We start from the raw sequence: 26,344 nt of genomic DNA, 5'->3' as shown, positions 1-26,344 counted from the left end.
CCTCACATTATCCATGAGGTTCCTTCCTACTTTCCAAGTGACCAGGATAGCAAAGTTACAAAATCAGAGCTTATAGGAACTGGATGATCCTAAGGGTCAGCTAAGGAAAACACAGATCAGGAAAAGTGAGAGTGCACCAGCTGGTGCAGGGCCACCAGTACCTCAAGGCCAGCCTCTAAGGCCTAGTCCAAGGTCTGCTCTGGGCATCTAACTTCTGGCACCCACCCACCCAGCTCCTCACCGAATACACAAAGGACTTGAGCAGGTGTCTGCTGAGCAGGCTCAGGGATGCTGGCTTGGAAAACAGCACAATGTCTGGAGTGCCCTGCAGGGGGAGGACACAGAGACAGTCAGACAGGGCTGCTGGCAGGCATGGCTGGAGCCCAGCTGTCCACAGGAAGCCTGACCTCCATGAGGGAGCAGTAGAGGAAGGGCCCCTGGGAGATGACAAGGTTGGTGCAGAGGCAGCTGGCGATGATCTGCTGTGTGGCTCGCAGCTGCTTCTTGGCGAGTTCCAGGCCATGGTAGAGCTTATCCAGGTTACTCCTGTAACAGGGCAGACACACAACTTCAGCACAGAGTCACAAACAGAACACTGGTTCCTGAGAGGGTATATAGGGATGAGAGTTTCTTTCTCTCCTGAGTTCCCTTTCATATAAAAGGAAGGAATAAAACATGTATAAACCCACAATGACAAACATGAGATGTGGGAGGGGGTACTGGCATCAGAAGACCGGAAACTGAAAGCCAACAGAGGGAAGACACTGCACAGCAGGCCCTGGAAGGTACACAGAGGGCTCTGCCAGAGGGGCCAGGTCAAGGGCTACCCGACTCCCAACCTGACAGATGGATTTTTACCCTTCCTCCCAGAAAAGAGGGTTTTCCTTTAAATACATTAAAATGAACTCTCTGTGGAGAGGTGTACCCAGAAGTTAAAAGTTCCAAAGCGTCATATTGGCTCTCCATCCACAAAGATGAAGCAATGCCTTCTAGCCTATAGGCTATGCCCAAAGACTCAGTGCCTCACCAGGCTTCCACAGCCCCCGTCTTGATCATGAGGACCACCAGATATATAAGAAATACCTGTGCCCTGAAAAAATGACCCTAGATGAAACAATATGGAGAACAAAAGAAAACTTAAAATAAATTCTAATTAAAATCTTCAAAGAAATCTGGGTAACTAAGATATTTATAAACCAGGAACAGGATGCCATGAAAAAGGAACAGTCAGAAACTCAAAATGTTTGTGGAAAGTAAAGTGATTGCAAAAAAATAAAAAATGCATTCAAAGGCTAGAGGATAAAGTCAAGAACTTCCTTAACACCAAGAACAAGACAAACATGGAAAACATAGGACAAAAATCAGAGACAGAGCAGGGAAGAAAGAATAAGAAAACACTTATGTATGTATGGGAGAAGTAATAAAGAAATAGTACAAAAGCATTCCTAAGCTGAGAACTCTGGGGATCTGGATCGAAAGGGCTTTCCTAAAAACCCAGTACAATCCATGAAGCAAGATCCACCCTAGACACATCACTATGCAACCACAGAACACTGAAATAAAAGAAAAACTCCTGCCAGCTTCCTTAGGTGATATAGGGGTGCATTGATAAAGGAACAAGAACTAAGATGGCTCAGACCTCAATTAGCACCACTGGCTGCTAGAAGACAGGGGAGAAACAGAATCCACATTTAACTGGAAATTACCTTCAACCTTGAATTGTATACAAGCTATACCAGGGACCAGACGAGGGTAAAATAAAGATATTGTCAGATGTGCAAGGACTCAGAACATTTACCTCACATGTGCTCTTCCTTTAAAGAAAGAGAATTGTGCTCTAGCAAAATGAAAACACTAAAGATCAGGATCCTAAGAAACACTGGCTCTAACCTAGGGCACAGTCAGTGCCTGTGACTGGCATAGTCAGTGCCAAACATCAGCGGTGGCAGCAAATAGCAGGCCTAGAGAGCTGCAGATCCAGGTTGGTGTCAGAAGACAGAACCCCAGGCTCTCCTAGACAAAAGGGACTAAAGGAATACCTCCTGGAAGCAGAGCTGGGAAAAAATTGGATATGATAAAGAAAGCAGTAAGAGCTCCAGGAAAAACAAAGAACAGGATCAGAAAGTAACATTAACCACTGCACATGAGTGCTTCTAGAACATTGATTTTCATCTTTTAGAATCAATCTACAGTCAAGGATGAGATAGATGACTTGCAGTCTATTCTCTATAACCAAGATTAAGTGTTATTAACCCTAAAAATGTAAAAGCATAGATCTCACAAAGTAGAAAGTATGGACAAAGAGAAAAGTAAGAATGCTAATATCTTTTTCTTACAAAGTAGGGAGATTAGGGACAATGGTGGTAGAACAAGATGTAAGTATGTTACAGTTACAAAGGAGCTAAAAATAGTGGCACAGGAGAGGAAAGGAGCACAAAAGAGGAATAAATGTTCTGTCATAGCAGGAAGTCAGTAAACAATGTCTAAAACCGCTCCATCAACTCTGGGATGAGGGTCTCAACAGTTGGTACTATAGGTTTGAGATTTCCTCATATTTCTAGGTAAAAATAGATAGAGCAACCGTATTGTAAAACCAAAAGCCTGGGACTCTCACTTAGACCAAGAGAATGAAGGAATACTATAGATCCGCAAATATAAGCAGGGGGAATAGACTACCATTTGGCCATAAGACTGGTGTATCATTGGGAGTCAGTGTGGGAGGGAGCAGAGAAGCAGTGAGAGCTAAGAATGATTAAAAACTCTAGACAACTGGAGAACAGTGGTCCAAAATGAGAGTTTGGCCTGTCCAAGAGCAGGTGAGTACAAGGAGCTGTGATAAAGTGCTAGGGGCCATGGTAAAGAATAGGGGGCCAGAGCAGTCTAGCTCTGACCAGCCTGAGCTCCTTTCCACACTGGGTCCCTCACTGAGGAGAAACTGCCAAGAATGAAATCAAAATTGAGTAAGACAGAGATAATATGAAAAAGGAAAAAGAAGGTACAGATAAAAACACACCTGGGATTGTAATGGAAATTCTAGCAATTAGGTTGGAAAGGAAGAAGTAAAACCATTTCTATTTGCAGATAACATAATCTTGTATATAGGAAATCCTAAGGAATACACTAAAATCTATTGCAGCTAAAAAGAAAAAAACTTTTAGAGCTAATAAACAAGTTCAGTAATATTGCAAGACAGAATATACAAAAAAATCAACAGTATTTCTATACAATAGGATTCACTAAACAAAAATAAAGAAAACAAGGCCATTTACAATAGTGTCAAAAAGAATAAAATATTTAAGAATAAATTTAATAGGGGCACCAGGGTGGCTTGGTCAGCTAAGCATCTGTCTGACTCTTGATCTCGGCTCAGGTGATAATCTCAAAGCTCATGAGATCAAGCCCCATGTCAGGCTCTGTGCTGATGGTGTGGAGCCTGCTTGGGATTCTCTCTCTCCCCCTCTCTCTGTTCCTCCCTTGCTTGTGCATGCGCTCTCAAAAGAAATAAACATTAAAAAACTAATTTAACAAAAGAAGCACAAGAATTTATTCTCTGAAAAATTCAAAACATTCCTGAAAAAAATTAAAGAGGATCTGAGCTAACGGGAAAACATTCCATGTTCATGGACTGTAAGACTTCATATTGTTGAGACAACAACACTCCCCAAATTTATCTATAGGTTCAAAGCAATTTGACTTCTTTGCAATATCTGACAAGCTAATCCTAAAATTCATATGGAACTTCAAGGAACACAAAATAAGCAAAACTTGCTACAAAGCTACGGTATTCAAAACCATGTGGTATTGTCACAAGAACAGACATACAAATTGATGAAACAGAACTGAGAGTCTAGAAATAAATCTCCATTTTTATAGTCCACAGATATTTAACATGGGTGCCAAAATGATGCAGTGGGGGAAAGAAGTCTTTTCAACAAATGGTATTAAGAACAATTTGGATGTACACATGCAAAAGAATTAAGTTGGAGTTGTTCCTTGCACCAGACACAAAAAGTAACCTCAAATGAATCATACACCTAATGTAAAGGCAAAAGCTATAAAACTCTGAAGTGGTTTCTTAGATATGACATCAAAAACATAAGAAACAAAAGAAAAAAGATAACCTGAATATGACTGGAATTAAAACCTTGTGCTTCAAAAAACTGTCAGGAAAGTGAAAAGATAACCCATAGGATGGGAGAAAATATTTACAAATCATGTATTTGAGAAGGCATTTATATTTAGAATATATGAAAAAATTCTTACAGCTTCATAATAAGAAAGACAATTTAAAAATGGACAAAGGACTTGAATAGAGCTCTCCAAACGACATCTACAAATAGCCACTAAGCACGTGAAAAGCTGCTCAACATCATTAGCCATGAGGGAAATACAAATCAAAAACCACCATGAGATCCCACATCACATCCCTTCACACAAGGACGGCTGTCAGAGGAAAACAACGGTGGCGACAAGTGCTGTCGAGCGTGTGGAGACTCAGACTCACACACTGCTGACGGGATGCGCAGCGGTGTAATCACCTTGGAAAACAGTCCGGCCATTATTCAAAAGATGAAACAGACTTACCATATGGCCCAGAAATTCCATTCCTAGACATATCCGCAAGAGCAATGAAAACATATCCACACAACTTATGTGTATTTATGGCAGCACTATCCGTAACAGTCCAAAGGTAGAAACTACCACTGATCAATGGATGAATAAAATGTGGTATGTCCATGTAAGAGAGTCTTATTTGCAATAAAAAGGAAGGAAATTTCTTCATGCTGCAACATGGATGAACCCTGAGAATATTAGACCAAGAGAAAGGAACCAGTCATAAAAGGGCCATGTATTGTCAGATTCCGTTTATAGCAAATGTCCAAAATAGCAAATCTATGAAGACAGAAAGTAGATTAGTGATTGCCCAGGGCTTGGAGAGATGGGAGATTTGGGAGGTGATGAGAAAGGGGAGCAGGGCTTCTTTCTGAGGCAAAAAATACATTCTAAAATTAGGTAGTGGTGATATTTGCACAACCTTGTAAATATACTAAAAGCCATTGAACTGCAGGGGTACCTGGGTAGCTCAGTTGGTTGAGTGTCCAGCTTCCGGCTTCAGCTCAGGTCATGATCTCACGGTTCATGGGTTTGATCCCCATGTCGGGCTCTGTGCTGACAGCTAGCTCAGAGCCTGGAGCCTATTTCAGATTCTGTGTCTCCCTCTCTCTCTGACCCTCCCCGGCTCATGCTGTCTCTCTCTGTCTCTCAAAAATAAATAAAAAACATAAAAATAAATAAAAGCCATTGAACTGTACACCTTAAATGGGTGAATTATATGGTGTACAAATTATAGCTCAATAAAGCTGCTTAGAAAAAGGATGCCAGGAAACAGGGCAGGAAACCCCAGAAGGCAGACCCCTACATTTTTAAAGACTGCATAGCAACAGAAGGGTCAGTTCTCTGAAGTTAGAAAGCTGTCTGAATCATGCCTCCTCCAAAAAATGTCAGGGAAGATAAATTTATACACACACAAAAAAAACCAAGCAAGAGACAAGGCCCAAGGTCAAATCCTCTCAGTTACTATCAGAACAAAGGGAATAGGGGGCAGAATAGCATCCCTATCGACAATGAAAGAACTCTAGAAAGATGTGCTCCCAGAAGGTCAATACTGCCATATTCTATTTCAAAGCAAGCTCAGAGACATTAAAAACAAAAAATAAAATGAGATATCTCAGGAAATGAAATAAGAAAAAATTAAAAATAAAAGGCAGATAATTGATGAATGAAGATTAAACTAGGAAAAGACACACAAGAATGAATAAACACCACAAATAATGCCTGAAGAGGTAAAGAAGGTAAAAAATGATGATTAAAAATCAAAAAGAAAGAAGGAAAGGGTTTAGGAGGAAGTGACACATACTGAAGATGGACAGGAAATGTGTCACATGTTCCCCAGGGTCTGGCAGACTGTGATTATTTTGTCACCCTCATGCCCCTGGAGTCCCTCTGACTTGCCTCCTTGAAGAGTGTTAGGATGAGGGACCGTGGTCCACAGCCACACCCACTACCTGGAGAGACTGTCCAAAGCCTGGATGAAGCTATCTGTCCCTGAGCCGTCCTTCTCAGGGCTCTCCATCAGTGACATGGTGGCAAAGACCACATCGCTGGCCAGGAACTTATGCTTGAACCCGAAGTGAATGCTGAACGTCTGTATGCGCATGTCCTTCATCCTGCAGTGAGAGGAAGCAAGATTGCTGACATCCCTGTGCGCATGTGGGAGTGCTCTCAAGTTGTGGGTGAGCTCTCACCGGCAGGCCAGGCCAGCAGATGCACTGCTGTCCCTCCCTGCCCCTGCTAATGCTCATGGCAAGACCCCTGTAGTTCAAGAATGGAGGGACTAAGAAGACCTGACATACTAGCCCTGTAACCTGGGACACTGAGTGCCTTGTCCAAAACTGTCCCAATTGTTGGAGGGAAGAGCAGGGATGTGTGTACGGCCCCTCTCATACCCCAGGATGCTGGAAGCAGCCATGGGACCCTCGAGGCCAAGTGTGCCTGAAGTTGGCCTCAGTGGGCCCTTCCCATGGCCATTTTTTGTGTCTAGTCAGGGATAGACCAGATCGACCTAGAGGTCTGCAACTCAGCCCCAGGCTGTAAGGACCTGGACTTCTCTAGACCTGGACCTACTTTTAATCCAAAGAAAACTCAAAACTTTGAAGAAGACTAGACAGGTCACGTTTGTGCATTCTTGTTTTTGCATTATTTTAGGTTAAAGCTGAAGCCTGAATGAAGCTTAATCCCGAAAAACGTATTTACCCAAATTTATTTGCAGATTCTTCGATCATCTCCTGCAAATTCTCCTTCAAAGAGACATCCATGGACTGGAACTTCTGCTTCACCTGTTTCAAGGGGAGGCTGGAAAGATGACAAGCACCAGTCACATGAGTGACCTGGATTCAGATGACCTAGCCAAGCACCAGTGGGACAAAGAACACTCCACAAGGGGTCCCAGTGTGCACAAGAAAGGGGCCTTCAGATATGGGCCTTTGGACAACATTCTGGGGTCTCCAAGTGAGACACTTCAGGCAAAAACAGGGAGCCTCTGGATGTTGGTCACAACAAAGGGGAGGGACCTTTCCCCTGCTGGGAGGAGTGGGGGCCTCTGGGCCAAGTCAGTGACTCACCCCACATCTGCAAGGAATTCCTGGAGCCGCTTCTGCCCGTGCACAGACCAGAGCTTGAACCTGGCTGCGGTGTAGCATGTGTTGCACAGGCTGTCATGGAGGGACCAGTGCTGGTAGAGTGCCAGGCGGAGGCTGGGGCCAGTCAAGGAGGCCATGGCTTGGGCAGTGCATGGCTCCACCCATCCCCAGACAGCCTGCCTGCATAACGGGTTATCCCACGGGCAACCTGGGGTTCTTTGACCTCCTTAGCTTCATCTGACCCATAGAGAGAGCTTATAAGGGGGTGTGTGCACACCATTATCACCGTTGGACACACGGGGAAACTGAGGTGCAGGGGTTCTGAAAGTCTAAGTACTGTGGTAACAGAGAGAGTCCTCATGGCTACAAAGACTGGCTATGACAGTCCAGGCTGTCATAGTATCTCCCCCTGTGTGCTACACCTAGCTTGGCCCTCCCCCACACCCGTCGCTCTGCTGAGCCCCCCAGAACAAAATCCCCTCTTCTTAAATACACTATTGCTGGTAGGACTGTGAGGGTGCTGTGTGTGAGGGCGATCCTGTCCCCAGCCCCCTGCTTGCCGCTTCTTCCCCATCCCAAGGGTGTAAGAAGGATGCCAGGCTGGTTCAGCCTGCCTCCCAGTATCATGCTGGTGCCCTAACACCACTTCTGCCAACACACCTGCTCCTGAGGCTCGGCCTCTGGGCACATGGTAGACCCTGTCCTCGGTGCTGCCCTGCCTGATGGCTGGGCCCTGATCCCTGGACATCCTGTGTCAGGTCCTGGTGGGCTCCCCAATCTTGGGAGCTCAGATGCCTCACATTTAGCACCTCTTCCTAGATGTGACCTCCTACTCACCTGTCCAAACCCATGTTTATTGGTCCCCATCCATCCCAGCAGGCAAAGAATAACGTCATTCCTGTCATCACTACCTACCACTGAAGCAGCAGGCCCCAGCCATGCCTTGTACCTATGGCTGCCACAGTCTGTCTCCCTGCAACCAGCAGCCCAGGGACCTTTTAAGCATAAAGAACTGAACTCCCCAACCTCCTAAACCTCCCACTGTCCTGGGCTCTCTGACCTTCAGACCCCGCTCATCTCTCCAGGGACTTTGCACAGCCACAGCCTTGGCCCAGGCTATCCTCCCTCCCACTCAGTGTGTCTGAGTCTCAGCCTGAAATGTGGCCTCCCAAAGGCCTTTCCTGAGTACTGTCAACCAACAAGCCCCTGGTTACTCCATCAATGCCCCACCTTCTCATGAAACATTTGTGCTCTGTAATCACATGCTGGCTTACTGCTTCCTGGCTGGCTTGGCAAGAGTGCGCTCATCATTAAACTGCCTGCATTGCACAGGTAGGCCCTGCAGTGCACTTGCCCACATACACCAGGCCTACAATGAGCCGTAAGTAAATAGATGATGCTTCTAAACACAGCACTGGCATTTAGGAGCCAAAGCCACACAGAAGAGCCAGGACAGAGCCCACTCCCTAGTACCTGGTGCTTTGCCCAGCCTGGAGAGCACACCAGGGCCCCTTTCTCAAAGCCTTTTGTTTCATCTTCTGCCTGCCTGGGGACACAGTAGCCACAGTAGTACAATCTAGGCCTGCAGCTTCGCAGTCACAACCACACCACCCCCAGGGGGATGTGAGCTGGACCTGCAGATGTGATAAAACAGTGTGAGGCTGTGTGAAACTGAGGGCAGGGGTGCTGCCTGTGCCTGGCAGGCCTGAACCACAAGGATACTCATACTCGAAGGAGATCCGTGTACAGTCCACAGAAAGGGAGTTCTCCTCGTCCTCATTCCGGTGGTTGTGCCGGGACACGTGGCGCTGCAGGATGCCGACGTCGATCACGTACTTCATCCTGGAATGAAAGTACTGCCAGCCGCCTGGGTGGGTGCCTTCCTCCTTCACATGCAGCCAGGCCATGTCCCTCCATCCCTCGGGGGCCCCCCTCACAGGCTAAGGGCCTAGCCCACTAGACAGGCTGTGCCTGTCAGGACTAAGGAAGGTCCACACTTCTGCAAAGAAGTGGGGCTGGGGGCATGTGAGTAGACAGAGCTGGGAGGGATGGGCTCTGGTCATGGCCCCTGCCACCCTGCACTCTCCTCTGGGTGGAAGCTGTCCTCCCCTTACTAATTTGAGGCCTACTGAGGGCAGGAACTGTGGGAGGCCACAGCCCTGTCCAGCAGTCAGTCAAGTGGACAGACAGTAGTCCACAGCAGAGGTTGTGGATCTCCTCAAGCCCAGCAGGAGAGGGCAGAGCCCAGTACAGGTCCACCTGCAGGTGGCCAGGACAGTGACAGTGGAGCCTCACGTGAGGGGCTGCCACAGGCCAGGGACAGTGCCACACGGCACACAACCCATGCCATCTTTAATAGAGAAGGGGGAACATGGCCCAGCATGGCGTCAATGCCTATGAGACTCAGAACCCTCTTGGTCCCTGGGCTATACCAAAAGACTCAGGTGGGCAGAGTAGGGTGGAAAGGCAGAATATGGGGGTGCAAGGGCCTCTGAAAAACTGCACACAGAAGCTGTGCCAGATGACAGGCTAGGGTGTCCCTAGACAGGGTGAGGTTTGGGGTCCCTGTCAATTCTCTTAGAGTCTCTACCTGATGGGCCCCAGAATGGGGATGAGAAGTGGTGCTGGCACCCCATGCCTCCCAGGTATCTGTATTCTGGAGCAGCCTTTCAGCTCTCCATCCGGAGTGATGGGGAACACTAAAGGCCACTCACCAAGGGGCAAAAGAGAATTCGGCTCCATGCCAGCCCTACTGGCAGTCCTTACCAGTCTTCCCCTTGCCTTTGAGATCATATCCACCCTCCCTGGCAGGATTACTGGGGTCCTCACCTCCTCCTCCCAGAGCCCCCATGTTGACTGTGCAAAGACCACATGGAGAGCCAAGAGACTGAGCTCCCTCCTCTCACCTCTGGCTCCACCTGCTGGGCTCTCCGAGGGTGGACGAAGCATCCACACAAGGCCTAGTTCTAAGCCCTTCCTGGGTGACGAGGATCCAGTCCCAGGCCAACCCCCTCCTCAACAGGGCTCTGCCACCCATCTTCCCATGGCAAAACTGGACTGCAGCCAGGCCATGCACATGGCCACAGCACAGGCCAACCTTTGACAGCCTGAGAGAGTGCATCCTTACTGGGTGATCTTGTCTTGTACCCACTGGTCCGTCAATCCAACGATGGCCCACCTGAAAGAGAAGAGCCCAACAAAGTTCACAGGACCATCCTGCCAGGCATGGCCTGGCCCAGGCCCACCACCCGACAGTCAGTCTTTCCTCTGTGGGGTAGAAGGTTATGGGGCCAACTCAGGGCTCCCAGCATAGCATCACTGCAGTGGGAGCTTTTGGTCCACAAGAAGATCTCCCAGGGCAAGGGTGACAGGCCTGACGTGGTCTCTGTTAAGTGGCTGACCCTAACACTTTCCAAGCTCATCTTTCTGGAGTAGAGCTGCAGCTGACTCCATGCTCAGGTGTGGTGGATCCTGGCGTGTCACTCTACTTCCGAGAGCCCCTCATGTCACCTGCCCCTCTGTAACATGCCTTGCAGCATAGCAGACCCTCATCACGTCCATGTCTGTTGCCTTGGTATAAAATGGCAGGACACAGAGTCACAGAATTTAGGATTCTTAAGAGCCTCCCAAAGTCCTGTCTCTAAGCTCATCTTTTGTGGATGGGATGAGGGAGGCCGGCCTGACCTCCCGAGGACCATGACCAGCCATGGCAGGAGGGACCAGGATCTCAGGTATGTATACCCTGTCAGTCCCCAGGCAGCGTCCTTTAAGATCCCCCTCTGAGGCCAGAGCCAAGAACAGCCAGAGATGCGGGAGCAGTGAGATGGAGAAGGCCCTGGAAGGTTCATGTGGGCGAAGGGCATTAAAGCATCCCACCATATTTGTCAGTGCAGTAAGCCGTTACTCAGAGGGTCTTCTTCAAAAAATGCCACCCTGGGGCATCTTCCCCAGTCCACCCTTTCTTCCTTCCAACCTTCCTGGGCATATATTTTGTATCTGATTATTTTGTACTTGTTCTTGTGCCATTTCTGGAGTTTTCTGGAGGCATTTCAAGGGGGCATATTCTGATATCAGTGCTAAGCTGGAGGTGCTTGTTGTGACCGGGCTGTCAAGGGTGCCCCCGAGCACACAGTAGGTGCTCACCAAAGGTTCCCCAATGCTGACATGGCAGTCACATGCTGTGGATACAGGGCATAGTATGGTGTTCCCACTTGGCCTCCCAAGATCTCTTGATGCACAGCTGGCCCCGGTGCCAGGGAATGGGACTGTCAGTCCACACCACGCAGGAGGACCTGAGGTTAAGAGAGCTGAGCCAATTGCCTAAGGATAGCAGGTGGGCATCTGCTCGTGTTGACAGAGCACCCCAGGGCCTAGGTGTGGCCAGGGATTTGGTCCTGCTCCAGCACCTGGCTGTCATAAAACCCTGATTCAGCAAATATCATTACAATCCCCACCATGGGCTCCGGGCTGGAAAGAACATCCCCGCCTCATCTCGTAGAGGAGAAAACCAGAACCAGAACAGAGGACCGAGGGGGTGGAGCAGGCCAGACCTGTACTTTCTTTCCTCAGACTCGGTTTAGTTTTTATACCAGCCTGTGTATGGCACCCGTGTGTTGAGTGCTCCTGCTTGTAGCCAGTGCAGCAAACTCAGAGGTGAGCTAACAGTTATTCCTGTGCCAGATTTCATGGTATGCCAGGGAAGCCAAGCTGTCTTGTGAGGGCTGCCTAATTCAAATCTCACGCTCCTCCTGTTACCTGAATTTACCAGGCAGCAAGGCTGAGTGGTAGGGTGGGAAGGGTAGAGCTGCACTCAGGCCCCACTCTCCGACCCTCCACACCCGACAGTGCTCCCTACATGTCCCCTAGGAGTTTGTATGCAGACAAGAGCCTCATAGGAAGAAAACCAGGGCTACACTCATTGCCAGAAAGCGGTTGTGTCCCATGTTCTTGGTGGGGATCGCACAGTGATGTCTTCTTCCAGATCCTTTTCTCACTGTGGGAGGACAGAACTACTTGGAGAAGGAAGCCCCACACAGCACTGGTCTTGACTGGGACCTACATACCACAGCATGTCGTTCAGGTCCTTGGACATCATCCAGGCCAGGTCGAACATCACCATGGCAGACTGAAAAAAAGAAAGAAAGGAAGGAAGGAAGAAAAAGCCTGAGGTCCAAGGCAGATGTGCTACTAGGAGGGGTATGCACTGGGACTGGGTTGCCCAGCCCAGGATCCCAGGCAAGCCCCTGCCAATCAAAGGTTTTCCCAGCTAGGGAAGGAAGCATGGGTGGATTCCAGGCCAAACCAAGGGAGGAAGACAGAGTAACTCAAGTGATCTGCACTGTCTCTTCTGCTAACTAGTCATTTCTATGTGCATACTTCATCATGCAAGGGAGAACATCCGAGTACAGCATTGTGCTAGGGCCTCTACCCATCTCATTGGGTCCCTTGGTGATACCTGGGGAGGCACTGAAGCCAGGAGGTTAGAGACCTACATCCTCAGGCTCCTCCTGGCTGGCTGGCAGGCTTACACACACTTTCAGGAAGGCTGGATGAGGCAGGCCCTTGGTTCCCGTTACCCGGACATTAAAGAGGAAGGGTGCCTCAGGACCTCTGTGAGGAAGATCTTTCTAACAGGGCTGTCTGCTCTTCCTGTGAGCAGAGAGTCTGGGTTATGGTAGGAGACAACAAGGGGTATCAGTGTCTGACCAGAAGGCTGTAACATCCCATTGGCTGTGCAATGCTGGGCTGCCCACCAAAGATATTCAAGAGAACGTTCACAAATCTGGAGGGAGCTGGACATCCACTGCCCCATCCACCTCCCACTGCTTAAAATTTTCCATGTGCTGGGGCAGAGCAGAGAGGGCAAAAGATGATCCTTCAAAGGACAACGAGACCTTGACAGTAAAAGGGATGCTGACAATATGGCACTCAGGAGTTCAAGGCCCCAGGGCCAAACGCTAATACTGAACACATGATATATTCCTGGAAATTTATTTTCTAGGAATCCTAGAGATCCTGCTAAACAGTACCAGCATCAGGGGCGCCTGGGTGGTACAGTTAAGTGTCTGACTCTTGATCTCGGCTCAGGTCATAATCTCATAGTTCATGAGTTCGAGTCCCACATCAAATTCTGCACTGATGGCTCAGAGCCTGCTCAGGATTCTCTCTCCTTCTCTCTGCCCCTTCCCTGCTTGTGCGTACTCTCTCAAAATAAATAAAGTTAAAAAATTTTTCTTTAATAATAATGATTTTTAAAAACCCTACCAGAGTCAACACAGTAAGTTTTCCATGTGAAATTCTGGTTCTGTAACACATGCAGTGATGGGCCTCTGTACTGTAACTACAGATTTGTTTTGTATTTTTGATGGCGAACAAAAATAAAAGCTGCTGCCCTTTCGGTACCTACTGGGTGTGAAGGATCATCCTAACACCTGCCTCTGAAACGAGGGTTGTTCTCTGCCTTTTCCAGAGGAACAGAAGCTTTAAGTCTCAGAGAGGCTGCCCCACCTGTCCTCAGTCACACAGGAGTTAGGAGACTTAGATTCAAACCAGGCTTTTGCGGTTCTAAAACCTATGCTCATTCCTCCTCAGGTTTTAGGACACTGACCCCTACAGTCAGAACTTTACGGTGAAGTACACCTATCCGTACATACCGATGTCCCGTGATATTCATACTGCTCATAGTCAAAGAGGATGTCTCTTCTGTAATGACATAAAATGCAGTACTTCAACAGGAAGTAGTGCAGGGAAGACAAACATTTGGAAAACGCTAAAACTTGACAGTACTCAAAGTAAAAGATTAAGTCACAGTACTCCTCTGTATCTGCTTATGGGCTGTCAGAGTGCACGTGTGCAGTGCAGCAAAGGGAGGATTAGTGACATAAAAGGCTCGTGGCTCTGGAAGATGTGAAACGGCATAGAACAGTCTTAGAATCCCGCTTCTATCCTAAGACAGCAATTCAAAGGAACAAGCAAGACAACACTATGTGTACAAACAAGGTTGTTCATTGTAGCCTTTTTTGTCATGGCAAAATAGAAGAAGTAACCTCCAGTTCGAAAAGAAGGGGATTGACCATATAAGCATAATGCAGGTCATAAAAGTGGTTTAGAACTATAAAAATTGGTTAGATTAAGAAAAAATAATGCAAAATTAGGTGATGTTATGATCACATAAAATACGCATCAGTATGGATACCCCAGGAAGATTGATTCAAAGCCAGAATGTCTTCCAATCAGTGAATATGGATTATATTCACCTTCCTTTTCCTTACACTTCTTGAAATGGTTTTTCATTGTCCTTCCATGAGAGGTTGGCCAAGTACAGCACCCTCAGCTGGAACAACAGAGACTTTCAGGGACCAGATGGAGTAAGGAATACTCAGCTCAATGGCACTACTGCGTGGTCACCTCAAGCTACAATAACCTTCCCATTTTTTTTAGAGTGTTTTGATTTTTTTTAATGATTATTTATTTTTAAGAGAGAGAGTCAGAGAGTGAATGGGGGAGGGGCAGAGAGAGGGAGACACAGAATCTGAAGCAGGCTCCAGGCTCTGGTTGTCAGCACAGAGTCCGATGTGGGGCTTAAACCCACAAATGGTGAGATAGAGACCTGAGCTGAAGTCGGATGCTTACCAACTGAGCCACCCGGGTGCCTCTAGAGCACTTCAATTTTTTAATTTGCAACATGAAGAGGAATTCTGGATAATTCAGTTTCCTTCTCATACACATTTTTTCTATGAAAACTTCTATACAATTAGCATCTACCTCATTTAGAAAGAACTTAGAAATAAAACTGTATTTGGAACAACAACAAAAATAAAAGTCCCTAACAGAGAACATGTATTTAGAAGTCTTACCACTGGTGAGACCACAGCATGATACAGAGGAGACCTAGAAGTCTTCTCTGAAACAGGGAACACATGCTTACTCCTGAAGCCACCAGCCCAGAGACTCTAAACTAAATGAATTGGGGGTGCCTGGGTGACTCAGTCAGTTAAGCCTCTGATTCTTGATTTTGGCTCAGGTCACAATCTCACGATTTGTGAGACTGAGCCCCGTGCTGGGCTCTGCACTAACAGCAAGGAGCCTGCTTGGGATTCTCCCTCTCTCTCTGCCCCTCCCCTGCTCACACATACTCTCAATCTCTCTCTCTCAAAATAAACATAAAAAAAACACACACACTAAATGTGCTGTCCTCAAATGGAAAAAAACCCACAAAGTACCCAGTTGCCATGAAAAATATGGGTATCCCCGAGGGATTGTGGGGTCTGTGGCATGGGGTGCTGCTTGAACTACAAACTCACCTCCGGGATTCCCACTCTCTCCTTTTTCTCCTCTTCATGGTTTGTGCCACTATCTCCTGATGTAGGGACAAAGAGAACAAAAGGTTGAGCAAACAGGGGAGACTGGGTGGCTCAGCTGGTTAAGCATCTGACTTCAGCTCAGGTCATGATCTCACAGCTTGTGAGTTCGAGCCCTGAGTTGGGCTCTGTGCTGACAGCTCAGAGCCTGAAGCCTGTTTCCGATTCTGTGTCTCCTTCATTCTCTGTTCCTCCCCTGCTCGAGAGCTCTCTCTCTCTCCCCTTCAAAAATAAATAAACATTAAAAAAAAAGAGGTTGAGCAAATAAGCCAGCAATGTACCCCTGTAGCCCAAGAAGTTTCTGATCAGGCATGGACCCCTGAGGGAAAACATGGGTCATTCATTCCCATGTCCTGAGCTCAGCCTGGTTCTAGAAAAGAAAAGAATTGAGGTGGGGGATGATCAGGCCCCCTCTCACCCACTGGCACTATGGACACCATATCGTGGACAGGATCAAATGCCTCCTCAGCGCCTGCTCAGGCTGGCCTCTGTCCATCTGTCCACTCCACCTTCCATTGTCCCCACCACTGTGTGATCCAGAAGTACACAGCTACTTCATACTGGCTTCCCCGCCAGATCAATAAGCACAAATGTTACCTATGTCTGTCCACGTGCCAGCCACTATTCTAATTTTTCAGGCACGATATGTTTAGTTCTCACAGCAAAGGTATGAGGTAGTGTGGTGGTTTTAAAAATCCATGGTCCCAAGACTTCTAGTTCCAAAAAAAATGGGAATTTCCCATCTAATTTTCCCTATATGTCCACTAAATGTATCTAAAAACACTGTCTATATATAAAGCAAACAAAATAAGACTGAAAGGTGGAAAGGAAAGCCAATCAGCTAAGGAACCTGAGATCTAAGGAATGACAGGGTAATGAGTTCCCTGGGTTTTTTGTTTTGTTTTGTTTTGTTTTGTTTTTTTGGCTTATAGATCCCAGACTTGGAGCTGAAGCCAGCAACCTGGAAATACCAACAGGCACAGAGAAAAAAGTCCTCAACAAAAGCCAAAGGACCCTGAGGAGCAACCTTGAAAGACAGAAAACTTTTAGACAATAATTAGTCTAATCCAGCCACCACTACCAAAAATACTGTGGCCCCACCCCTATCCACCGGCAAAGACAAAGCAAAAGCCTAGACTCCCACCCTGGTGAACACCTCCTCCCTGTAACACGTCCACCTTTCACCTGTAACATCTCCCAACATGCTCACGGGGGTGGTATCAGAGGAGGCCAAGTAGTGAGCCTGGACCTTGTCCAGTAAAGGGGTAATGGTAACAAGCCATTTCTCTCAGTGGTTAATGGAGGTCAAGTGGGGAATCTTTAACTTTCTATCTCCACCTGGCTATAAAGAGACATGCTGCCTACCCCCTCCTTTGCCAGAGTGATGTCATAGAAAGCAGATAATACAGAAGGCTTAAATAAGACCCAGAGTCTCAAAACAGAATATAAAAATGTCCAGGTTTCATTTGAAAAGCATTCACCATACCAAGAGCCAGGAAGATCTCAAACTGAACACCAAAATAGGAAATTCATAAATGCTAACAGCACGATGACAAAGATGTGAGAATTATCTGAGAAAGATTTTTAAAGCCGCCATCACAAAAATGCTTCAACAAGCAATTAAAAACACAGCTTAAACAAATGAAAAATATAGGAAGCTTTAGCAAATAAATAGAAAAATGAAGAACCAAAATGAAATTGAAAACTGAAAATGACGGTAACTGAAATAGAAACTCAGTAGAGGGGCTCAAGAGCAGAATGGAGGAACAGAGGAAAGAACCAACAGAGAGAATGATAGAAATTATTCAGTCTGATTAACAGAGGGTAAATGGACTGGAAAAACAAACAAACAAACAAACAGTAACATGTGAGCCTAGAACCAAAGACCTAACCTTTGTGTCACTGGTGCCCTGGAAGGAGAGGGGAAAAAGGGTGAAAATACCCTGGAAGAAATAATGCCTAAAAATGAAGAAATATGGCTCCAAATTTGGCAAGAGATAAATCTACAGATCAAAAAGTTGACTGGTCCCAACAAGTTAAACCCAAAGAAATCCACACCAAGACACATCAGAATTAAACCTCTGAACATTAGAGCTCCCATTTTTTTTAAGTCTCAAAAAAAGCAAAAGAAAAATGATATCTTACATATAGGATAAAACACCATGAATGGCAGCAGATTTCTCACTATAAACCTCGGAGGCCAGAAGAAGTAGCATAACATTTTCAAACACTGACAGAAAAAAGCTGTTAACCTTGAATCCCACACCCCATGAAAATATCTTTCAGGAATGAGGGGGAAAGTCAAGAAATTCTCAGCAAAAGGGAGGGGCCTGGGTGGCTCAGTCGGTTAAGTATCCGACTTTGGCTCAGGTCATGATCTCATGGTTTGTGGGTTTGAGCCCTGCGTCGGGCTCTGTGCTGACAGCTAGCTCAGAGCCTGGAGCCTGCTTCAGATTCTGTACCTTCCTCTCTCTGACCCTCCCCTGATCGCGCTGTCTCTCTCTGTCTCACAAAAATAAACTAAAAATAATTTTAAAAAAAAGAAAGAAAAAAATTCTCAGCAAAAGAAACACTCAGAGAATTTACTGCCAGCACATTGCCTCTAAATAAAAAAAGTTAAAGGACTTCTGTAAACAGAAAGAAAATGACAAAAGAAAAAACCTTGGAACTTCAGGATGGAAGGAAGAACATGCTGAGTAAAAATTGGGTAAATACAATGGGCTTTCCTTATGCTCTTGAATTTTAGAATAGAATCACGCTTATCACGCTTGATTTTTGAAGCCAAATTTATACCATTGTATGAGGTGGATCTCTGTACACAGAGAATATAATTAAGAAACTCACATAAACAGAGGAGAGTAAGGGAAGTAAAGGAAAGTAACGTTTTCACATTTATAGCCTGTTTTCTCTAAATCTCTTTGAGTGTGCACCCTTAGTAATAAAAATGTTTCTGAGACTGTATCTTGAATCCATGTATATTTACAAATCATGAAGATTTAATTACCACTGAAGTATTCTCCAAGGGCTAACTCTTACCAAAATCAAGTATGTAGCCCTAAACTTGGATTACAGAAAATGCAAGGGTAGAGGAGCAAGTAAAAGTACTCCACGAACAAGTGATAAATATTAGAAAACTGGATCGGCCTCGAATGTGACTCCAAACAAAACAGAGAAAAAAGAAAAAACAAAGAGGTGGGGTCCTGGTCTAGGTGAAAAGACCAGTAAGAGGGGTGCCTGGCTGGTTCAATCAGAGAAGCATACGACTCTTGATCTCAGGGCCATGAGCTCTAGCCCCATGTTGGGTGTAGAGATCACCTAAATAAATAAATATTGGGGCATCTCAGTGGCTCAGTCAGTTGAGTGTCTTGCTTCGGCTCAGGCCATAATTTCATGGTTTGTAGGTTCAAAGCTCATGTCGGGCTCTGTGCTGACAGCTCAGAGCCTGGAAACTGCTTCATATTTTGTGTCTCCCGCTCTCTCTGACCCTCCCCTGCTCATGCTCTGTTTCTCTCTGTCTCAATAATAAATAAACATAAATAAATAAATAAATAAATAAGTATTTTTTAAAAAGACAATGAAGAGAAATAGCTAAATGCAAATGTGCCAGCCCTGGTTGGATGATGCTTGAGAAACAAAAGCAGCTGCAAAATCTATTTTGGGGACAACTGAAATTTGAATATGGGTTTAATATTAGATGACACTGTTAACTGCTTATGTATGATAATGGTATTGCATTTATATAGGAGAATGCCCTTAAAAGATGCATTTTAAAGTTTATTTGTGTAGGGGCATCTGGGTGGCTCATTCAGTTAAGCATCCAACTCTTGATTTCAGCTAAGGTCATGATCTCACAGTTTATGGGATCGAGCCCCACACTGGACTCTGTGCTGACAGTGTGTGGCCTGCTTCGGATTTTCTCTCTCCCTCTTTTTCTGCCCCTCCCCTTCTTACATGCATACATATTCCCGTGCGCGCTCTCTCTCTCTCTCTCAAAATACATAAACAAATACTTTAAAAAGTAAAGCTTATTTATTTATTTTGGGAGACAGAATGTATGTGCATGGGAGGGAGGGGCAGAGAGAGAGGAAAAGAGAGAGAATTCCAAACAGGCTCCACACTTTTAGCACAGAGCCCAGTAAAGGTTTGAACCCACGAATTGCGAGATCATGACCTGAGCTGAAATCAAGAGCCAGATGTTTAAATGACTGAGCAACCTAGGTGCCCCTGCAACTTACTCTCAAATGATTTACCATAAGACAAAAAAACAACAAAAAACATATATAGAAAGAAGGCAAACGTGGCAAAATGTGGCAAATGTGCAACATTGCTGGATAAAAGGGTATATGGGTATTCAATGTACTATCCTTTCAACTGTTGTATGTATCAAAAATTGTTTCAAAATAAAAAATCGGTGGGAAATTATGCATTTTACATATGCCTAATTATGCATGTGAATATTGTAGAAAGCATTCACAAACTCAGATTCTAAATAAATGGCATTAAGCATGTCAATGGATGCTCTGACATGTTCTGACACCTCGTCAAGACCAATGACATTCTCTTTATTGCCAAACCCTCCTGTCAGTTCTAGCTTGCCGCCTCCTCCCTCAGAGTTTTGTGTCTGTGGACACTGCACTGGATGTACCTCCTAGGGACCCTCCTGCCTCTTTCCTTTCTCATTCAGATCAAGTGTCCATGGCCACCTTCATAAAAGCAGCCCATGCCCTGTCCAGTCCCTTACCTTGCTTTATTTTTGCTGATACGATATAGCTTTCCACCTGAAACCAACCTTGACCTATGCTCATTTACGTATTCCTTATGTCTCCCCCCCTGGACAGGAAGCTTTGTGAGGGCAGGCCTTGTTCTCCCTTGGGGACCCCAGGGCCTAACTGATACCTATCACAGAGTGGGTGCTGAAATATATTTATTAGTCAGAATAGAGAATTCCAAGACTCTTATCTGCAGAACATGAATGTTTCTAGGGAAAATTCCACAGAATACTGATATTTGGAGCCTGATAGAAAGCAGTTCATCAATAGTTAAAAGAATGCAAAAAAAAAAAAAAAGAGTAGCAGATAACAAAAAAAGAGCTCTTAGAAATCAAAGATTAGAAGATAAAGACCAGAAGTTGGCCAGAGAATGGAGCAGATAAAGAGCTGGATGAGAGGAAAGAGAACCTAAGAATGTGTCTGTGGTTCCGGATCAGACTACCCAAAACTCCAGAGAAAGGACTGCCCAAAGGCAGGGAAGGTAAGGAGAAAACACTCCTACCTTTACAGGACACACACCCCAGATGGACAGAATGTCCTGAATGTCCCGAAAATGGCTCAAAAGAGCTCTGCTAAAACACCGTATTGAGAAATGTCAGGCCAAGGATGAAACATTCCAGAGGCAAATTTCAGAATGTACACTAAGGACTGGGAATCAGATGGCATCAGCTTCTTCCACAACACTGAACACTAGAATAAAACATGGCCTTCCTATTAGAGGAACAACCACTTCCCACTTTGAATTTTCTATGTAGTAGAAGCCACCAGCATTGGGCAGGCCACTTCCGTTGGTCATGCCCCAGATCAGGTAAGTGTCTCAGACCCAAGACTCACAGGCTTAAACTCTAATCTTTGCACACAAGATACTTGCCCTGGAGTGATCACTGGGGACTGAGCCTGCCTGAAGGCCACGGACCTATGTCATTCCTTCATGGTGAGTACAGAGAGTGAGTCTGGAGGGGAGTACGACAGGGAGGGGATGTTTATGCTATTTATCATTTCTCTGTATTGCTTTTTTTTTTTAATGTTTATTTACTTTGAGAGAGAGAGAGAGTGAGCACATGGGCAGTAGAAGGGCAGAGAGAGGGAGAGAGAATCCTAAGTAGACTCTGTGCTGTCGGCGCAGAGCCCAACAAGGGGCTTGAATCCACAAACTGTGACATCATGACCTGAGTCGAAATCAAGAGCTGGATGTTAAACCGACTGAGTAATCCAGGTGCCACTCTCTGTATTGCTTTTTAAAAATGCCTGCTGTCTAAGCGAAGAGCTGAGCGACTCTAAGTTTCATTTCATCTGATGAAATTCTGTACAGACAAGGATGTCAAAGATCAAAGAAGTTCAGTAACCTGCTTGAGGCCATGCAGCCAGGGGATAGCAGAGCCCAGGGTCAATACCCAGGCCTGCTGAATCCCAGCTACCCATGGGCCCTGAAGGCTCCAGTCTGAGCTCTGACCTCTGGGAATGACGTTACTCAAGACTGTGGTGAGGCCAAAACCCACCTCTTCTAACCGAGTGCGCTTTGCAGAAGGCTCTGACCCATTGTCACTTTCATCTCCTGAATGCTCGTCATCTTCTTCTTCATCCCTGAAGATATCATCATAGGCAGGAACTTCGAGGTCATCATCTAGTTTAATGAGTAGTTTGATCTAAGATTAAAACAAAAAGCAATCAAGCCTCTTCTCTCTAATTGACAGAAAACTCTCCATTACATGTTTTCTCTTGCAGAATCTTATTTGCCAATGAGCTGACTCATTAAGGTTTCTGTACAAAGAGCCACCTGTTTGAGAATTTCGGACTTTTTCTCATTTTCTTGCTTTCATCTCTTCTCACTGAGGCATTGGAGTTACAGCATGCGATATGCAAAAATTCCAAAAATTAAAAAACTATCCACAGTCATGTAAGTCTGGGAAAAAAACTCCCCTCCCATGCCACATTCCAAGCAAACAAAATGGACACCCTGCAAGTTGGACTCTGACAGAAGACAGGGAGGTGTGTGACCCCTAAGGGAGTAAAACTATATCTAAAAGCAGTTCCAGGCTGACATCACTTAGACCAGTCCCTCACATGAAAACTCCAGGGTCAACACTGATAATATGAGTGGGATCAACTCAGAATGCTTGGTTGGCTGCCCTGTGTCAGGCTCCACACTTGCTGCTGGGGGTTCAGTAGGGCCATTTTAGGCTAACAGTGGTCTCTTACACTATTGTCTTGCGGGTCCTCACACTACCCTTTGGATGGGCAGGGCAGGCCCTAGCCCCACCTGTAGAGCTAATGCTTCTAGATCCCCTGATATACAGTGACACCAGGCTGGGCCTGAGCTCCAAGGACAGGCTCAGTGCAGGGTTCTGGTCCCTACACTTTCTAGGTTAAGTGAATTCCAAAATGCATTCTGAGCACCTCTAAGACTTAGGCGCTGTGTTTCTCACCACAGATAAGCAAGACCAGATTCTTGTCCTCCTATAGGAGAGGAGATATACGCCTTGCTTAGAACATCAGGTGCGATGCTGCGCAGGGCATAAAAGGTACACACAAATGGATAGAAGAACTCAGGAAAGACATGGGCCCCAAAGGCCGAGTTACCTGGGTGTCATTATAGACATTCACGACATTAACTGGCCTGTGGGTGTCACACACAAAAAATATGGCATCTTCATCAGGCTGAAGGATATCTAATAGGTCTACGTTAGCTCCACAGTTTATGAGGATAAAATAATGGAACTGAAAAAAAGAAAGAGATGTTGGTAAGTAAGTGACTTGAGTAGGTCCTTTGCTTTGAGCACACAGGGCCTCTGAGTCCTTCTGCTGAGACACAGCAAGCCCCTGACACCAGTGAGGCCCTGATAGCAAGGGGCTTTACACAGCTGGTCTGTGTGAAGTTCTTTATTGTACTCCATAAGCCATTTCATTTCCATGATGATACCTTGAGATAGGCCCCTTGGCCGGCCCTGTGGCTGTCTCTGCTTCACCAAGGAGCACATGGAGACTCAACATGGCTCAGTCTTATGCACAGGGTCAAGAAGCTGATGAGTAGCAGAATAAGACTTCAAATGCATAAATGGGCCTCTGTAGGGGCACGTGGGCGGCTCAGTTGGTTAAGCGTTCCACCTCTGTGTCTGTCCTCTCTCTGCCTCTCCCCCACTCATGCTCGGTCTCTCTCAAAAATAAACGTTAAAAAATAATAATAACATGGGGCATCTAGGTAGCTAGGTTGGCTAAGTGTCTGACTTCGGCTCAGGTCATGATCTCACTGTTCATGAGTTTAAGCCCTGTGTCAGGCTCTGTGCTGACAGCTCAGAGCCTGGAGCCTACTTCAGATTCTATGTCTCTCTATCTGTCTGCCTTCCCCTGCTCATGCTCTGTCTCTCTCAAAAATAAACAAACATTAAAAAAAAATTTTTAATAATAATAAATAAATAAATGGGCCTCTGCAGATCTGTCATTCTACTGTACTGTGCTGCCTCTCTGTACTAACAGAGTCGTATAGGTTTAAATTTGTAACAAGTCTGGGGCAACCCATGCTTAATGAGCACCTAAATATTAATTTAAGTCTTACCATATCCTATCACTATAGAAAACCTTTTCCTTGTAAATATCAAGTTGGCTCAGGTAGCCCCTTCCATGATGACAGGAGTTCCAGGCAAGGATTTATCTCTGCTGTATAGTCCTAAAAGTTGCTGCAGACTCCAGAGACCCTCTTCCCTACTCCAGTCCCACCAGTGGGATCTAAAATGTCCCATCTCGGGGCGCCTGGGTGGCTCAGTCGGTTGAGCGTCTGGCTTCAGCTCAGGTCATGATCTCACAGTTTGTGGGTTCAAACCCACAAGCTCTGTGCTGACAGCTCAGAGCCTGGAGCCTGCTCCCAATTCTGTGTCTCCCTCTCTCTCTGACTCTCCCCTGATCACGCTGTCTCTGTTTCTCAAAAATAAATAAAAAAACATTAAAAAAATTTTTTTAATGTCTCATCTCTCAGCATAGCCCCATGCAGGGGTGGTAAGAGTCCTGCCTCTACTGTTTAAACTGCAAAGGGAGAAGCTATGTTCTTGGAATGCCAGTTGGAACCGGGATACTTTTTCTTGGAGAGAGAATGTAAAATAGCCACCTTGCCTAACATAATTTTAACTAGGCCATATCAAAACTGCACTGCTAAACTCTAAGCACCTTACAATGAAATGCCTCCAACACAAATTCAAAGTTAGAGGGTGTCCACATTCACCATCTTTTTTGGTTGTCAATTCTGACTCTAAACTTCAGGATAAGTCACTTTGTGTATATCTCATTTTTAAACATACATGCAACTTACTGAGGACCTAGAAAGAATGCTAATGTTAAGAGATTGCACCTGGAAAAAAAAAAAAGACTACTCTAAAATGCTTCTTTCATACCTGTTCTTTATGCTCCAGAAATGCAGTTTCAAGTTCTTGCCACCCAGAAACTGGAACCAGCGTATACTGCACGTGATCACACTGGAACAGGGCCTGAGAGAGATTATTTTCAAAATCTATCATATTTAGGCCGTCTGCAATTTACTTTGAAATGCACTTAAAAAAAAAAAGTTGAGAAACAAATGACCTGTGAAAAGTTTAGTAAAATGTTAATGGAAGAAACTAGGTGATGGAAATATGAGTGTACACCATATCATTCTGTAAACCTTAATGAATTTTTGAAACTCACCAAAGGAAATCATGGGAGGGGGCGAGCTTATCTTATTTCTACGTCTTCTGAGAAGGAGTTCCTGACCCAACAGCTTGAGCAAAGGGCATGTAAAAATTGTACCATATTCAAAACGGAACCAATTATTTTCCTGAATAAAGAATCTTGTATTTCCGGTATTGCTTATGACACCACGGTGCCCTCAGTTGTCACAGACTCCACTGCCTGAAACCCCACATTTGAGAATCCACTCCAGGTCTCGGATGCATCCATTTTTTGGCCTAGGTTATTGCAAAAATACCGCCTTTTGCCGAATACTTCTCTAACCCACCCAATACTATTGCCAGAGAGGCGACCTTTCAGAGTCCCTCTCCCCAGACTTCAGTTTGCTCCAGCCCCTATCGTAGCCTGTACTCTCACCTAGGGGGTGGGGAAAGGGGCGGTTCCCTACTGTGCTCCTCACCTCCCAGCCCATCTTGCACTCCCAAACTCCTCCCGGGGCTCCGCCAGCACCCTCATCTTTGGCCCCGGCCCTTCCCTCCCAAACTAGGCAAGGCTCACCTGAAGGATTTTGCATGCGCACAGAGCGTCCACGTCCGAGGCCACGAAGAGAAGGACCCTCTGTCAGAAGAGAGGGCCAGGTGAACATAGAGAACTAAACACGGGCCCCTCGTGCCCTCCCAGGGCCGCTCCTTCTGATCCCCCTCCCCCGCCGAAAAGGCCACGAGATCTAAAAATAAGGGTCACCTGGTTCTGAACCACCTCGTAGAACTCCTTGCGGAAATCGGACACAAACATGGCCACGGCGGCCAGACACTCAGAACTAGCGCTGAAGATCTCAGAGCGCCAAAGGCGGTCAAGACTCCCGCCAAACCAGGACTCTTCCGATTGGCCCAGGAGCCAACCAATACCTACTTAGTTCTCAGCCTTTCGCCCTTTCCGATTGGGCCATATTGGAGTCGGGCATAGAGCTGCGCCATCCGGGCTGGGAAAGTTAGGCCAGCTCCTAAAGGTGAGTCATCCATAGGCAAGACGCAAACACTGTTGCTCACTTCAATTCTGACTCCCATTTGCCCACAAATCCGACGTTTGGTGGACATCTTTAGTTTGGGAAGAGAAGCCTATTGCCTCCCACTGGGCCCTCCAGAAAAGGAAATGTCTCCTATAAATTCAATTCACTTACACATCAAACGAAGTCATAGTTTACGATTTCAGTAAATTCTCAGTGCAGTTCGAAGGTGGATGCTTAGCTTACTTCCGCCAGCATCCTCAATGGCTGACGCAAAGACCAGAAGGTCTCCGTGCATTCTGGGTAGTGTAGTCAATAAAAAGAGTGAGCCTCACTAAATTGGGCCCCCCCACTAGG

General features: G+C 46.0%; 1 protein-coding gene across 1 annotated transcript in view; it reads right to left on the bottom strand.

Moving 5' to 3' along the window:
- CDC45 (cell division cycle 45) overlaps nucleotides 1-25,974 on the bottom strand; it is a 34,190-nt gene extending 8,216 nt beyond the window's left edge. Inside the window, exons 1-15 of the mRNA XM_029922087.1 lie at nucleotides 25,726-25,974; nucleotides 25,540-25,599; nucleotides 24,711-24,803; nucleotides 22,909-23,046; nucleotides 21,828-21,974; nucleotides 15,503-15,558; nucleotides 13,853-13,901; nucleotides 12,263-12,324; nucleotides 10,327-10,377; nucleotides 8,922-9,041; nucleotides 7,182-7,313; nucleotides 6,814-6,912; nucleotides 6,066-6,227; nucleotides 408-546; nucleotides 242-325 (exon numbers count right to left, since the gene is read on the bottom strand). Coding sequence (XP_029777947.1) covers nucleotides 242-325; nucleotides 408-546; nucleotides 6,066-6,227; nucleotides 6,814-6,912; nucleotides 7,182-7,313; nucleotides 8,922-9,041; nucleotides 10,327-10,377; nucleotides 12,263-12,324; nucleotides 13,853-13,901; nucleotides 15,503-15,558; nucleotides 21,828-21,974; nucleotides 22,909-23,046; nucleotides 24,711-24,803; nucleotides 25,540-25,599; nucleotides 25,726-25,776 — 1,443 coding nt within the window. The 5' untranslated portion in view covers nucleotides 25,777-25,974. The remainder of the gene's footprint in view (nucleotides 1-241; nucleotides 326-407; nucleotides 547-6,065; nucleotides 6,228-6,813; nucleotides 6,913-7,181; nucleotides 7,314-8,921; nucleotides 9,042-10,326; nucleotides 10,378-12,262; nucleotides 12,325-13,852; nucleotides 13,902-15,502; nucleotides 15,559-21,827; nucleotides 21,975-22,908; nucleotides 23,047-24,710; nucleotides 24,804-25,539; nucleotides 25,600-25,725) is intronic.
- Nucleotides 25,975-26,344: the final 370 nt, after the last annotated feature.

The sequence above is a fragment of the Suricata suricatta genome, chromosome 14, assembly GCF_006229205.1.
Source record: "Suricata suricatta isolate VVHF042 chromosome 14, meerkat_22Aug2017_6uvM2_HiC, whole genome shotgun sequence".
Classification (NCBI taxonomy): Eukaryota; Metazoa; Chordata; class Mammalia; order Carnivora; family Herpestidae; genus Suricata; species Suricata suricatta.
Note: the sequence above shows the minus strand (reverse complement) of the source record. Positions and strands in the feature narration are given on the sequence as shown.